We start from the raw sequence: 17,006 nt of genomic DNA, 5'->3' as shown, positions 1-17,006 counted from the left end.
AGAAAAACTGCTGATGTGGTAGTCCTGATTAATTTTGGTTAGCAACCTCTTCAACACCAATTCATCTAGGTAATAAAAAAAAAGAGGGAAGTGAGAAGTTTGCACTAAGTGTCACATAAACTGGAATTTTATCTATGCTGAGAATGACTTCTGCCCTCTCTGCCTCTGCAGCAGCTTTTGAAAGCTGTGTGGAGTATGGCTCCCAGAAGCCCTCTCCATTGTAAAGCATTAAGCAGAGGTGCACCATCTCTTTCTTGCTGGGCTCCAGTTGGTATTTCCTTCCTTGCTGTGCTGCTTCCTTCACCATCCAGGACAAGGTAGGCATAGGGTTGGTACCCCATTCCTCTGGACTAGGTCTTCCTTGCCTTAGAGTTTGTTGATGCGCTGCTTGACTTCTTTTAGCTTGGCAGCTGTATCCCACTCCAGACACTAGTGTAGCATTGACACAGAAGAAAAAGACATGGACAAATGGTGCAAATATCTTTCACTTCCAAAGGCACATCAACAGAGGTAGAGGAATCCCCAGCCCAGCATTCCCCAACATGAAACATAGCAAGGGGTATTGTGGGAGGACATGACATTCAGAGACGGTAGACACTGCAAACCATTAGTTAACTGCATAGCTCACCTTCCTCTGACAGTTACTCTAAAGTACCACTAAACCATACAACAAGTCTGTTTTTTTACACCAGGAGTGTTGGGCATCCATGTTTTAGAAGCTGCAGAATTCAGGTGGCAAGCACCAACGCTATGGAGAGGATGGCTGCTGCCTCTCTTTGCTGCCCTGTAGATCCTCAAGACCTTATTACTGCATATTTCACCTCCTCCCATAATGCTAAGGTTCTCTTACTTATCTATTTTTTGCTGATAGGTGTTACATTTGCCTTGACTTAAGTTCAATAAACATGCCACCCACCTCGTTGTGAATGTATACCTTCTGCCCCTGACGCTTTAATGTAGGCCACATAGAATACCTTAATAGCCTGGATTCAACTATATCAGACCTTTTGCTTATTAGGTTGTAACATTAACACTGCAATCCACCACTTTTTTTTCATGTTCATTTCATGCTGTGAAAGTTTATCCTCTTTATCAGCTATAATGGTCTCTCTACGATCAAAAAACCTAGTGTTAGCTGCCATGAGTTAGTTAACTGCCTAGAAATTTTATGAAATTTATGAATAAGCAGATTCAGTTAGTCATACGTCTTTCATGATGTAAACCATCACAAAAAAGCTTTAGAGGGACAAAGGCTGGCTGCATTTAAAGCATTTTGAGTTCAGTCCTGAGTCAACATGAAGCACATAACACAACATATGCAGTACGGTATAAAATCCTATGATTTCTTGTTCTATTACTATTTACAAGTATTACTTGTTGTATAGGGTGGTTGTCTGTAGAATGAGATTAGAAACAAAGAAGAGGAAGAGAGTGAAGACAGAGCCAAAGATTAGATGGTGGAAGGCAGTTCAGGGAAAAATTGCAACAGGCCCTTGGGGGCAGTGAGGAGCTACATGAGGACTGGGAAACTACAGCTAAGGTGGTGAGAGAAACTGGCAAGAATGTTTTGGGTGTTTCGTCTGGTCAGAGGAAAGAAGACAAGGAAAGTTTGTGGTGGACTGAGGAAGTCCAGGAGAGTATTCAGAAGAAGAAGGCAGCTAAGAAAAAGTGGGAAAACCAGAGAGATGAAGGAAGTAGGCAGGAGTACTGTGAGGCTAGTCGCATAGCGAAAAGAATGGTGGCAAAGGCAAAGGCTCAGGCCTATGATGAGCTGTATGAGAGGCTGGACAGTAAAGAAGGAGTAAAGGACTTGTATCGTTTGGCTAAACAGAGAGATAGAGCTGGAAAGGATGTACAGCAGGTTAGGCTGATAAAGGATAGAGAGGGAAATGTACTAGTGAGTGAACAGAGAGTGATGAGTAGATGGAAGGAGTACTTTGAAGAACTAATGAATGAGGAAAAAGAGAGGAGGACAACGGGGGGAGAGATAGTGGATCAGGAAGTCCAGAGAATTGGTAAGGTGGAAGTGAGGGCAGCTTTAAAAAGGATGAAGAATGGAAAGGCAGTTGGTCCAGATGACATACCTGTGGAGGTATGGAGATGTTTAGGAGAGAATGCAGTGGACTTGGTTTGAACCAGGTTGTTTAACAAAATCCTGGAGAGTGAGAGGATGCCTGATGAGTGGAGAAGCAGTGTATTGGTCCCCATTTTTAAGAACAAGGGTGATGTGCAGAGCTGCAGTAACTACAGAGGTATAAAGTTGATGAGCCACACCATGAAGGTATTGTTTTGAGGTATTGAAGAGTTGTTGAAGCAAGGCTAAGGCGAGAGGTTCAGATCAGTGAGCAGCAGTTTGGTTTCATGCCCAGAAAGAGTACCACAGATGACATTTTTTGCGTTGAGAGTTTTGGTAGAGAAGTACAGAGAAGGTCAGAAGGAGCTACATTGTGTCTTTGTGGATCTAGAGAAGGCATATGATTACTTTACTTAATTATATTTATTCGTAACTTTTATTTTTGTATTAGTTCTCCTTAGTTTTTTTTTTATCTCTTTTTATTTATTTATTTATTTCCTCTCATTTTATTTTAAGTTTTTATGGTTACTTTTTTTTAAATTTGTGATATTGTACTATTACTTTACTAATTTCTTATCTATTTTTGATCTTAATTTCTTACCATTTAAAATCTCAAGTTCTATTTTTTATCTACTTTTATCTTTTATTCACTGTTATTTTAAATTTTCTTTTAATTTAAAATGATTAAATGTAGTTATTATTTTCTTTGTCATGTCAATCCCTGTTTTTGTAAATGCTCGGCTACATTGAAAATGAGGGTTGATTGATTGATTGATATGATAGGGTGCCAAGACAGGAACTGTGGTACTGTATGAGGAAGTCAGGTGTAGCTGAAAAGTATGTTAGGGTGGTGCAGGACATGTATGAGGATAGTGAGACAGTGGTGAGGTGTACAGTTGGAGTGACAAATGGTTTCAAGGTGAAGATAGGGTTACATCAGGGATCAGGTTTGAGCCCCTTCTTGTTTGCAATGGTGATGGACAGGTTGACAGATGAGGTCAGGCAGGAGGCTCCATGGACCATGATGCTTACAGATGACATTGTAATCTGTGGTGAGAGTAGAGAGCAGGTGGAAGAGAATCTGGAGAGGTGGAGGTTTGCACTGGAGAGGAGAGGAATGAAGGTCAGTAGAGATAAGACGGAATACATGTGTGTGAATGAGAGGGAGGCAGGTGGAAAGGTGAAGATGCAAGGAGTAGAGGTCGTAAAGGTGGATGACTTCAAATATCTTGGGTCAACCATCCAGAGCAATGGACAGTGCAAAAAAGAGGTGAGAAAGACGGTGCAGGCAGGATGGAGTGGGTGGAGACGGATGTCAGGGCTGATGTGTGACAGAAGGATAGCAGTAAGACTGAAAGGGAAGGTTTACAAGACAGTAGTGCGTCCTGCTATGATGTATGGTTTGGAGACTGTGGCTCTGTCTAAAAGACAGGAGGCTGAGCTGGAGGTGGTGGAGATGAAGATGGACAGGATTAGAAATGAGCAGATCAGAGGGACAGTGAAGGTGGAGCAGTTTGGAGATAAAGCCAGAGAGGCCAGGTTGAGATGGTTTGGACATGTGTTGAGGAGGAATAGTGGATATATTGGGCAAAGAATGTTGGAGAAGAAGCTGCTGGGTAGAAGGAGAAGAGGTAGACCTCAGAGAAGGTTTATGGATGTAGTAAAGGTGGACATAGAGGTGGTTGGTGTGAAAATAGAGGAGGCAATGGATAGGGCAAGATGGAGGCAGATCATCCGCTGTGGCGACCCCTAAAGGGAGCAGCCGAAAGAAGAAGTCTGATTATGTTTACAATATTTATAGGCAGTTTTTCAGTGGATCAGATGACAAATACATTCTTTACATTTCATTTTGCTTTTTAATTTTGGATTATGAAACGCACTTTTATAGTTGAATAATGATATGGAAAGCTGTATAATAATAATTTAAACCAAGTAATATGGCCCAACATTTAATTGGTGTAAATTAGGCCTGTACAACCTTATCTACAAAGGGCTGGTATGGGTGAAGGTTTGAAGACTGAACAAATGAACAAGTGTGATCCAATGTGCTCTATCTAGTTTTGAGGGATAACCTGCAGCCACACTGGTCCTTTGTGGATAAGACTGTTTATTGTACATGACAAAAGAATGGGAATGAATGGAATTCTGAGGAGCTGTAAAACTCATACAAACTCCACATCATCATACATCAACTCCAGAAAAAAATGTAAATAAATAATGTTAATAATAATACAACCCCAATTCCAGTGAAGTTGGGACGTTGTGTAAAACACAAATAAAAGCCCGGAGGACACGTCGTCCACGATTTCCAAAAACAATTTGAAATGTGGACTTGTCAGACCACAGGACACTTTTCCACTTTGCGTCAGTCCATCTCAGATGAGCTCGGGCCCAAAGAAGCCAGCGGCATTTCTGGGTGTTGTTGATATATGGCTTTCGCTTTGCATGGCAGAGTTTTAACTTGCACTTGTAGATGGACTGACGAACTGTGTTCACTGACAATGGTTTTCTGAAGTGTTCCTGAGCTCATGTGGTATATCCATTACAGAATGATGTCGGTTTTTAATGCAGTGCTGCCTGAGGGATCGAAGGTCACGGGCATTCAATGTTAGTTTTCTGTCTTGTCACTTACTTGCAGAGATTTCTCCAGATTCTCTGAATCTTTTGATGATATTATGGACTGTAGATGATGAAATCCCTAAATTCCTTGCAATTGCACATTGAGAAACGTTGTTCCTAAACTGCTGGACTATTTACTCACACAGTTGTTCACAAAGTGATGAACCTTACCCCATCCTTGCTTGTGAATGACTGAGCCTTTTAGGGATTCTCCCTTTATATCCAAACATGACACTCACCTCCTTCCAATTAACCTGTTCATCTGTGGAATGTTCCAAACTTCTTTGGAACTTGTTGCAGGCATCAAATTCAAAATGAGTCAATATTTGCAAAAAACAATAAAGTTTATCCCTTTAAACATTAAATATCTTGTCTTTGTAGTGTATTCAATTGAATATAGGTTGAAAAGGATTTAGCAAATTTTGCAAATCATGTTTTTATTTGTTTTACACAACATCCCAACCCTTCCTGGATCGGGGCCTCGTGGCGGAAGGGCTTGTGTGGTCTAGGGATCTTCAGAGCTAAGTCATCGGGAGCAATATGCTCCTGTGAGGGAGGCACGTCTCCTGGATTAAGAAGTTCCTCAAAGTGCTCCTTCCACCGACCGACAATATCCTCGAAGTCAGAGTTTCTCCACCCTTGCCGAATACAGCTTGGGTGCAGCCACCCGACACCTCCTGAGTCGCCGGACAGTTGTCCAGAACCTCTGAGGCTGAACGAAGGTCTTTTTCCAAGGCCTCACCAAACTCCTCCCATGCCCTGGATTTTGCTTCTGCCACCATTGCAGCGGCCACCTTTTTTGCCTGTCAGTACCTATCTGCTGAATTGGGAGTCCTTCGGGCCAACCAGTCCCTAAAGCCACTGCCAATATGGCACTGCACCGCTCCCCCATGCTGGACCTTGCGGGTGGTGGGCCCACATGGCCTCCCCACGTTGCCTCTTCAGGCTGAGCCCGGCTGGATTTCCAGGCACTCGCCGTGGAACACTACCCCCAGGTCTAGCTCCAGGGGTAGGTACAGGTGACCCTTTCCCGGGCAGGGTACACAATTTTTTTTGTGCACGATATGCATGGAGATAAACTTTGGATCGTGTTAGTCTGGGTCTTCACTCCAGACCTGTTCGCCCTGGGAGACCCTACCAGGAGCTCAGGGCCAGAGGCTTCTGGGGTGTCAAGTTCCATTTCCCTGCTGGAGGTTACTGAGGTATTGGTAAGTTGGTTGGTAAGCTCCTCAGTGGTAAGGCCCCGGGGGTGGATGAGATTCGTCCAGAAATGCTTAAGGCTCTGGATATTGTGGGGCTGTCATGGCTAACAAGCCTCTGCAATATTGCATGGACCTCGGGAACAGTACCCTTGGACTGGCAGACTGGGATGGTGGTCCCTATTTTTAAAAAGGGTGACCGGAGGGTGTGTGCCAATTATCAGGGTATCACACTGCTCAGCCTCCCTGGGAAAGTCTATGCAAAGGTGCTGGAAAGGAGACTCCGACCGATAGTTGAACCTCCGATTGAGGAGGAACAATGTGGATTCCGTCCCGGCAGTGGAACAATGGATCAGCTTTTCAGCCTCTCACAGATTGTTGAGGGGGCATGGGAGTTTGCCAACCCAGTCTACATGTGTTTTGTGTACTTGGAGAAGGCTTATGACCGTGTTCCTCGAGATATCTTGTGGGAGGTCCTCCGGGAGTATGGGGTGCTGGGGCTACTGCTCCGGGCTATCCAATCTCTGTACTCCCGGAGTGACAGCTGTGTCCGTATACTCGGCATTAAGTCAGACTCTTTCAGTGTTAGCGTTGGACTCCGCCAGGGTTGTGCTCTGTCTCCACTCTTGTTCGTGATATTCATGGACAGAGTGTCAGGGCGTAGCCGGGGTCTTTTGGCGGAATCACATGGATGCCTCCAACGCTCGCTGGAGTGGTTTGCAGCTGAGTGTGAAGCGGTTGGTATGCGGGTCAGCACCTCCAAGTCTGAGTCCATGGTCTTGGCCCGGAAAAGGATGGCATGCCCACTCCAGGTAAGGGGAAAGGACCTGCCCCAGGTGGAGGAGTTTAAGTATCTTGGGGTCTTGTTCACGAGTGACAGGAAAAGGGATCGTGAGATCGGCCCTAGGCTGGGACAGGCAGCAGCAGTAATGCGGTCACTGTACCGGACTGTAGTGGTGAAGAGGGAGTTGAGCCAAAAGGCGAAGCTCTCTGTTTACCGGTCGATCTACATCCCAACCCTCACCTATGGTCATGAGCTGTGGGTAATGACTGAAAGAACGAGATCGCGAATACAAGCGGCGGAAATGAGCTTTCTTCGTCAGGTGGCGGGCTACACGCTATGTGATAGAGTGTGGAGCTCGGTCATCCGGAAGGAGCTCAGAGTAGAGCCGCTACTCCTCCACATTGAGAGGAGCCAGCTGAGATGGTTCGGGCATCTGATCCGGATGCCAACTGGACACCTCCCGGTGGGGGTGTTCCAGGCACGGCCTACCGGGACAAGACCGGTACCAGGGTCGCCCTAGGACCCGCTGGAGGGATTATGTCTCCAAGTTGGCCTGGGAGCGGCTTGGGGTCCCCGGGAATGAGCTGGAGGAAGTTGCGGGGGACAGTGTCATCTGGGATTCTCTGCTCTCCCAACTGCTACCCTGTTTGGACTAGCGGTCAATGATGATGGATGGATGGATGGGTGGATGGACATATGCAAAAGTTTGAAAGCCCACAGTCAAATTGACAATGTTTTGATGATTTTCTAAAAAATTTTAATTTGTTACATTAGTATTTCATGTGATCATTTCTAAGAACAATTTTTTTTTTCCAAACAGCAAAACCGGAATGTATTCATTTTTTGTTCAGGATATTTACCTGCTCAACAATATACTGGAAAAAAAAGTGCCAACTTTCACGCAGGCCATCCTCCACCCACCCAAAAATGTATAATGCAACTTCTGTTTATTTGTTGTTTAACATGCTACTTTAAAAAACATAAGTCACTTTTGCACCAGCCATATTTTAACCCCCCCAACATCTGTTAAATTCCTTAAGGTGCTCTTAAATGTAATCAGAGACACTCATTTTATACAATAATTATTTATTTCTTTTTGTACAGATATGATATTCCAAAAACAAATCACTATAAAGTAACAGCATCAATATCATCTTTAAATGACATTCTGTTCATACTGCAAGCGTTTCTACAGAGATTTAGAAACAGGGAAGAGGATCAGGGAGTAAAGTGCATCAGGATTGTAGCGCTTTTTCTCACCAGACATTCAGAGAACGTCATGCCCTTTGCTTTGTTTTTGGAACAAATCAGAGATGCCAAAACACACTGATGGCTTTAAGTACACACTTCCTGCCTCCTCCATCCATATTCATCAGACAAGTCTGTCAAATTAAGTATAATGGATTGATGATAAAAAAGAAATCTCTGTTTAACCGTTTCTGGATAAACAATTGTGATTTTAATATTTTCTGATTCATGAATACAGCAATAGAAGGTATCCAAAACCATTAAATCATAGACAAGCATATATATATTTTAAACTCGGGACATGTGCTGCATGGCAAACCAGTGTCGCAAACACACAAACAGTCTCTCTCTCTCTCTCTCTCTCTCTCTCTCTCTCTCTCTCTCTCTCTCTCTCTCACACACACACACACACACACACACACACACACACACACACACACACACACCACAGATGAACACACCTGTGCAATGCGTTATTGAAGGCGCATGTGGTATTGCAGGTATAAATAATGAGGAAAAGGAAGAGGCGAGGATTTAGAAAGTCTGGTCATCATTGCAGGACTCAGTCCAATGGCCAAACATCTCACAGATATCACAGTAAGGCCTCTCATCATTGGGGCTGCCGTGGTATGTGGTGTGTGGGGGAGAGTCAGGCATCTGCTCCTGCGTGGGACAATCCTCTGTGTCATGGAGGTCAAAGCAGTCACAGATGTCACAGAAGAGGCGTGGTGGGGGTTTCTTTTTGGTTTTAGCCTCAGCCAGGCTGCAGACAAACAACATTATCAAACCTGGAGTACATAACTCTAGCCATTACCTCCACCGTACTATATATACCAGCCTGAGTGATATGAACATTTTGTGACTGACACCAATTAAAGCAGCTAAACAGTCCAAAAACATCAGGCAATGTAACTAGGTCAAATTTCTTTAAACTTGAATAGCAAAACCTCATAAAGGCTCAACTCTTTAAGGCCGAACACTGCACCATGTGTTCATGATGTATTGTGTTTAAACTTAAATAACTTGATGAGCTCCATCATAAGAGTACAATAAAATGCTGGCAAAATGGATGGCAAACAAGTTCTGAATCAACAGATGGACTGCAGTCTATAATTGTACACCAGCAAAATAGAGCTACAAACATGAAGTCTTTAATAAAATATCTAGTAAATAAAAATACCCTTTAAAATACATTGAATCATCAGAAGTATTTTCTTGGCATGGACAGAAAAATGAAGACTACCTGTCATGATTATCCATCTCACTGGCAGTGTTACCATTAAGTGCTGCCTCGGCCATTTTCTCCAGCTTAGTTTTCAGCTCTTCATTTTTGCGCTGTAGGTCCACGATGACAGAGTTCAAGAATTCAATCTGCTCCACACAAAAAGATCAGAATTCCATCAGTGCAATCTAGTACAGCACTTGTCACCAGTCCTGGGACAGAAGCAGCACTGAAAACAAAGCCTTACCAATATGCTTGGAATAATTTTATCACATTAGGCCCATTAGCAAGGTGATGGACACTGATGATGATAATGAAGAATGTCAATCAACAATCCTCTGAACTATTTCACACTTGTACTGGTTGTTTTGGATTTTTAGACCACCCAGCCTCTCAGAAAAGGAAAGGATGGGTGGGCTATATGATGTTATTGTTAGTGTAATAAAACGTACCCTCAGCAAGAAAAAAAAAAAAAACGATTTTCCATAATATGTAAATTGCAAAATAAAGTGTTCTTAGCCATGTGGCTTAGTGTAATTGATACTCGTTCATTCAACAAACCTGCTTCACAACTGTAACTTCCTAGCTCAAAAACGACTGATTAATTTGAGGGGGTTTGCTCACAATTAAGATATTCCCACAATTTCTTCTGGGGGAAAAAAAAGCAACTAACATATTTAACAGAAAACATATAGGACTAAAATGCACACCTGCAAGACACTAAACCAGTATTACTACATTAAACCCCTGAAAAGCTACATTAGTACACCAAAAACAACTGTTATTCTACTTAATAGCTTGTGGAGGCAGATGATCCGCTATGGCGACCCCTAAAGGGAGCAGCCAAAAGAAGCAGAAGATTCTACTTGATAGCTTGCGTGAAATTTTTTAAAGTATTAAAAGTGAAATTATTATACAACGCTTTATTTAAAGACAAAGACAGAGCAAGACAGGCAAAACAGAAAAAAAATAGGGCTGCAAACTCTTATGCACCTCGTATAAAATACAAAAAACTTTATTTTAACTCTTACACATTACTTGATGGAAATGCAATCTCTATGCTTCAATCAACTCCATGCTTTCAATTGATTAATAGCTTATTGTGTCTCAGTTATGGAATACGGGATGAAAAACCTTATTCTGACTGGCAGAAAATGTAATTAATAGAAGTAACCATATTTCAGGAATTTTAAGAGGAACAGTCCATACTTAATTTCTTGAGGTACAAAGGTGTTTCTCAGGTATGTGTGTTGAGAGCATGTTTGTTTTCTTTAAACAACATTTACAGTTTGAAAAACCATTATGGAAATAATGAAGTGTTTCTGGAATTACTAAAGTAATAAGCCATGAGAGGCTGTGAGTTACTGTGATTTTATCACAAGGAAGCTGGTCTAACACTGCATAACATTGCAGTAGTTCCCTGCCTCAAGTGGCTTATTGCTTTTATAAAATGGCGACCACCATAAAATGTTTTAGATAATTATTTAAGTTATCGCGAGTCAACACACTATTTTGCTAGGGAGTATGGAACCGTTTAGGATTCAGCCTGGGTTTGATGCGACTTCGGACAAACATGGACATTTGAAGCATTTAAGCCATTCAGGTGAAATTTTTTAGAATTTTATATTGTTTTTCAGAGAATCATATCATGAGTACCTTAAATTCAAGCCTGTGATATTAATGTTGGAGTTGTTTAGCATGTTTACCATCTTTCAGCTTGTTGGCTAGCTGACCAGTCTGGATCTAGTTGAGAAAATAAGTTTTCAACCCCTCAGTTTCAACAAAAACAGGTTCTTGCTTCATTAGTACACTCAGTAAAGCAGGATTAGAGTCAAAGATTAATCCATTAAAAGCAGAAGGTATTTTTATTCTGTGTTGCAGTAATAGAGTTCAGTTGTCGTGAGGCGGGCTTAGGCATGATACATCATGGATTTTACAACTGCTTTGAATGTGGCTCACTCAATCAGATTTCAGGACCGGAACTATCCATTTTATACTACAGCTTAATTCATAATATTAAAACAATCCAACCTGTACTATTTTTGAAACTTTCCATGACTGACACCACTGGGAATCTCCCTGGATAATTTTGGATTATGTAATTGCAAACCGGAAATTAGATGAGTCTAAGCAGTGGAGCTGTGCCATCAATTACGCATCAATTACCCTACAAATACCTGGAAACAGTGGGGTAACCTGATCCTTCTGAAATTATTAAGTCCCTCTTGTCAGTTTTACTGGCCTTGTGAATTTTCAACTCTGAAAACTCCATGACCAAAAAGACTAAATAAAAGCAACACACAATAGCGAATATTACAAATAAATTATTAGATACTTTGCAGTTAGTGATCCGGTTGAACTACATTTACTATATTTTGGCATTTAACTTTAATCTCAATCACTGTTAAACGTTCAGCTAAATCAACAATAAAAAGGGCACCCGAAAATTCAGCTCTACTGCACCCTGAACAGTCGAGAAAATGATGCTTTAGCTTTCATTTTATCTGCTTTTGTCTTAATGACCGTTTTTCACACTGAATATTCTGTGTATAGAAAGAGATTCTTTAACTCTTTGCAATACAGCTATTTATCCCATGGTTCACTTTAGTTCTTAGATTCATGGAGTCAGTGAAAATAGACAAGAAGCGGATACATCACCATTATTAAGATTTACAAAAACTGGCCTCCCATCGTAAATGAGACCTTGAACTAACAGAGTTGAACAGAAAAACAAAATCCCACTCTTCATTCTTGCTAAAAGTTGGCAGCCCTGGAGCAGTTAGAAAAGAAACTGAAGCACATGCACAAATGAAGTGGATGAGACACTGTTACAAACCGCTGCCTGATTGTGGGAAGCATTGCCAACATCAAGGTAGAAGGGAGGAGAAGAGGAAGAAAGGAGGGACGAGAACAGAAAGAGACAAAACAGAGGATTAGAAATTATAGGGACTATCTAAAGTCCTTGGACAAATGGGAAAAAGTAAAACCAACCGAGCAATGAGAGTTCTGAGTTTCACAGAAAATAAAATCATTATGATTCTCCTCTTAACTCAAATATGGATCAACCAAGACAAGAGTTCATGCTTAGCCTCCTTAGTAACTGCACTGAGGTAATAAGAATTAAAAACAGAAAAAGAAAACTTAGAATAAACCACTATATAATGTAACCTCTTGATTATTTGTAATCTAATACAAGAGTTGACCCAAAAGGCAACCAAGAAAAAAAGTAAAATACACTATGATTCCAAGTTTACATACAAACATTACTGGATAACAGCAAGTAGGACATGACTATAGTTGCTATATAATAAATGTCAAACAGTTTATTTTACACTTGGTGACCAAATGACATATTTTGGATAAATCTAATGAAGATATATATCTTCTAGATGGAGACAGTTCATTACAAATGTACTTGTTTGTACACCTAGTTAAGGCTACAATAAAATTATAAATAAAAATGATTAAAATTGCTTAAATAAATAAATCTGCTCATTTTTCAATGCCCCAGTGGTTACTATAAGGACAATAAAGACAGGGGTTCACATTTGAGACCCAATATGCATGAAATGATAACTAATCAGAATAAAAAAAAGTCCTATAACTGGAGGTCAAAAGTATTCAAAAATATCTGTAAAATATTTTATGCTGTTCTGTGTTGAGAACTACTCACTAAGCACTACTATGCTGATGACAAGATTACAGTTAAAGTAAATTCTGCATTTATAGTTAACTAACCATAGTGTGTGCACATCACTAATGTGAGCAAAAGTTGTTAAAAGAAACTCACTTTTAGTGGCTTCTATGCACAATCGTTACACATTTCTTTGCAAAACTAGGAAAGTGTAATGCATTTCATGGAAGAACAACATGAAAGGTAACTACAATGTCGTTTGGTAATCACAAGAATTATATAAACAAATTAATAAACAATAATAAAACAATTAATACCTGACTCTCTGCAGTCTCTCTTGCTTCTTTCAACTGGTCCCGAACAGAAGAGCCTGCTGAAATAGGCATGATTGTTAGGACTAGTTTTAAAGCATTAATATAGTTTTATAGCAGGTCAATGTAAAGCAATCATAATTTTAAATCCTGTGGCCAATAACCAGGCGTATAATATCAACCTTTTAAATCCCTCGCAGAACTCATTACTATGCAAAATTAATCAACATCTAAAAATTTGCAAATTAAATTAATAATTTTAAAAAAGCATGGACATTGACCAAACATTAAACATTTTACCAAAAATAAAACAAACACACATGAAACAAACGTAAATAACTTTGACAAAACAATAAATGTTAAATAAAGCAAAATACCTTCTGGTATTTCAGTCTACAGTGTGCAATAGCAATTATAAAACATGAAAGGTGATTCAAAATTTTTGAATTTTGAATAGAAATGTAAATGACAGTTGTTGAGAATGACCATGTGCATGTGAGGCAGCGTTCCACAGGCTCACACACATACAACTGTTACTGATATTAAAATAAGTGATTGAATGACAAATGTTAAAATGCTAATGAGGAGTAGTTTTATTTGACAGTTTAATCTATTTCACAGAGGCAGCAATAATTCAGCAATTGTGGTCTGTAGCTGATAAGAAAAACTGTAAAGCCATCTTGGCAAGCTAAATCTTCATATTTAATCTGAATGTTGTTTAGATGAGTACCTGAGGGGACGTCTCCAGGGCTGCCTGCTTGTGCTTCAGCTAAGCTCTTTTCCAGAATGCACACTCGCTCTTGTAGCTGAACTTTATCACTTTCTAGAGACTTCACAGTGGACTGCAGTGTCTTTGCTGAAGAAGTGTTCCCATGAAGCACTGATACCTGATTACAAGTAACAAAGAAAAATACATACATTCAGACAAGATCCCTAAACAAGTTTCCTGACCTTGGATGTGCTTTTAAACTACATTAAACACAATACACATTATTGAACTTCGAATGACACAGATACCACTTTACAATAACACCATCATTGTTTATGAAAAAAAAAAAACAGTTTATTAATTAGTTCATAAATGCAATCATTAATAAGCAGTTTTAACACCAACAGGGCAAAAATTATCTGTCCATAGCCAAACAGCAAACTCACATTCATACTTGTCTTAATTTGTCTTCTCCAACAGTCAGCGTTACATTGTCAGCTTCATATGATGCATATTATGTTTTAAGGTGATAGAAAAAAAAACCTGAAACTGGGTAAATGTCTGTTGTGGCTAATAATTTTAAAGGTAGAAATGTATTACACTGGTATTAGTGAATTTAAACTACTTGGAAGTTAAACACATGAGGTTTACTGTAGAGGTTAACATCTATGGTAATGACTTCTCAAACATTTCACCTTTTTCTATAGCACTCAAGACAAAAGACAAGACCATGCCCACATCCACTTTTTAAAGGCTTCTATATCTCAGGAGTAGTTAAGACAGAGGCACTAAGACAATTTCCTCAAAATTTTAATCAAATCTGACAGGATTAGTTTGGAACTTTTCCTAAAACTGATCTGAGATAGATGTCAGTGCAATGCTGAAAATAAAAATGTTAGCTACATTAGTAGTCATTACTACTGTAACTCATTTAAAAATTTCATAGAAATAAAAAGCTGGAGCATACTGTTACTGATTACTGGAATAATTAGTCTGTAATTATGTAAAATTTACAAATGAAGAAACAGAACCCTACCTCATTTCTTAGTCTCTCCAGTTCTCTATTCTGCTCTACAATCAAGGCACTGTTTTTTTGGATAGATTGTTGTAGCGCAGCTTTCTCCTTGTCTGATTCGCTTTTTAAACCAAACTCCCTGTTGACAAAGAAAAAACACATGAATCAATTAGTAAAGTCTATTATGTTTATAATTAAAAAAAAAAATTGGTTTGATGAAATCAGCCCTCATGTGAAGAATGGTTTGAGAATATTATTGGTGAATAAAACTATGCATCTCCATTTTTTCAGTTAATATTTTTTTAACATATATATTTTTTTAACCAAGAGAAGTACAAATCCATACTATTACCCACTTTTCTTTGACCATTCTCTTCTTTTGCAAATTGGAGAGGTACTCTGCACTAGTTCAATTTAATAATCACACTTTTAAGCTTTTCTTGTAAACACTGCAAAACTAACAAAACTACTAAATAAAAGTAATAAACCTCAACATGCACTATTACAATATTTCGCAGAGTGAATCGTGAGCATCAGACCATGAGTAAATGTCATGTAATACTTCAAGCACAACAACAGACAGCAGTGGACACTAATGTTTGTGCTGTAGTCAAGACATTCTGTGCAAGGGAATTTTTAAAGCGAGTAGAAACTGCTTGCATAGAAATGTCAAATAATGTGACATCATCTGACACCAGTGCTCTAACCCAAAAAGGTAAGCAACAGCTCTACATTACTTTCAGCCAAAATCTGGTTTGCCTTTATTTTGCCATTGTTTTTTTGTTTTTCTTCTCAGCTGTTAACTGGCTGAGAATGTTAACTGATTAACATTTACAAATACCTGAATATCAAAGTTAGTCGAAAATCACATCCCTGATTTTCTAATAACTTCATAAAAACTTCAGTCATCATACTATTTTTTTTCAATAATAATGCATAAAATGTACATTACATTATTAAGCATGAGATAAGATGGTATTTCAAAGTGTTTAATTCAACATTTCCAACAGTTATTAAATGGTAAATATACTGTTAGTTTATTTACAGTAACTGCTTGAGATATGATCACTGTTTTTTAAATGCAAAACAATATATATGTTAATTTCATTACAAATTCATTCGCACTGGTTTACAGCTTTCTCAATCATCTTGGAATTATCTACAGCTCTATCATCATTCTGGACATATCTAAATAACTCCCTTTCCCCCCCACTACTAATTGGCTGAAACCTGTAAATTGTAAATTTACATTGGAGAGTACCATCTTTAATCATCATCAAAAATGTTGTATACATTTATCTGCATTATTTGTTTCTTTTAGTGTTTCTTTTGAACAGTTTTAAGCTTGTCTCTATTGCAGGGAATTGCTACAAGGATGATGTGATGTGATATAACGTGTTCAGTGCGAGTGAGGTGGGGTGTCTGATGCATCAGTGTGAACACAGACCATGTGCTTCCCTCACAGTCAAACTGTATTGTGACTAAAATGACATTTTATTCATTTATCAGAGCTATCCATAGTAACATACTATAAAATCTGCGCTAACAGTGATGGTTACCAATATAAACCTTTAAAACAGACAGAAGCACTCACAACTATGCACAGATTTCAAAAATCCATCAGTCCATCAACTGATTCAACTGTTTCCATTTTATAAAATGTTAAGATCAATTATAATCCACTACATTCTAAAAAGAATAATTAAATTTTTCAGCCAAAATAAACTGGTTAGGCTATATGGAAACAATGTATTGATGTTCTACTACTGTGTAGATATCTTCTCCAGTCATCTTTTTATATTCAGTGTAATTCTAATAATTTGTTGGACTGGACTTGCACTTTAGGCAAATCCAACAGTGGCTCGATTCAAATCAGATCCTCTAACCATTCTTTAACAATGTGTGCATTGTAGCAGTGCACATTGTCCTGCTAAAAGAGGCCACCACCATCGGGTACCTGGTTCATAAAAGTGTTTTCCATGGGCTTGTCCTCTACCTACAGTGTAACCTGGTGCCATCCTTTCCACAGCTAAATGATGCATGCATACCTGGTCGTCCACAAGATGTGGAGGAAAAAAAAAAAGGGACTCCTTACCTAAGGTTCAGCCTTAGGTGCCCAACACCCTGGTTTGTGATTTGTCCCTCTTCTGATGACTGTCGTCAGATACTCACCAGGGTTAACCAGGAGCAC

At 39.5% G+C, this 17,006-nt stretch overlaps 1 protein-coding gene across 6 annotated transcripts in view; it reads right to left on the bottom strand.

Moving 5' to 3' along the window:
- Positions 1–7,745: 7,745 nt before the first annotated feature.
- Positions 7,746–17,006, bottom strand: part of clip1a (CAP-GLY domain containing linker protein 1a) — a 58,575-nt gene continuing 49,314 nt past the window's right edge. For 2 of the 6 annotated variants that reach the window (XM_017723632.2, XM_017723638.2), the window contains 6 exons: positions 14,837–14,954; positions 13,822–13,978; positions 13,098–13,153; positions 11,983–11,988; positions 9,168–9,295; positions 7,746–8,687 (listed from right to left, as the gene is read on the bottom strand). In XM_017723632.2, coding sequence (XP_017579121.2) covers positions 8,459–8,687; positions 9,168–9,295; positions 11,983–11,988; positions 13,098–13,153; positions 13,822–13,978; positions 14,837–14,954 — 694 coding nt within the window. In that variant the 3' untranslated portion in view covers positions 7,746–8,458. The remainder of the gene's footprint in view (positions 8,688–9,167; positions 9,296–11,982; positions 11,989–13,097; positions 13,154–13,821; positions 13,979–14,836; positions 14,955–17,006) is intronic. The other 4 variants (XM_017723633.2, XM_017723639.2, XM_017723634.2 and 1 more) reach the window with 4 other exon arrangements.

Source organism: Pygocentrus nattereri, chromosome 20 (genome assembly GCF_015220715.1).
Source record: "Pygocentrus nattereri isolate fPygNat1 chromosome 20, fPygNat1.pri, whole genome shotgun sequence".
In the NCBI taxonomy this organism is placed as follows: domain Eukaryota; kingdom Metazoa; phylum Chordata; class Actinopteri; order Characiformes; family Serrasalmidae; genus Pygocentrus; species Pygocentrus nattereri.
The sequence above is the reverse complement of the archived record's forward strand: the minus strand, read 5'-3'. Positions and strand labels throughout refer to the sequence as shown.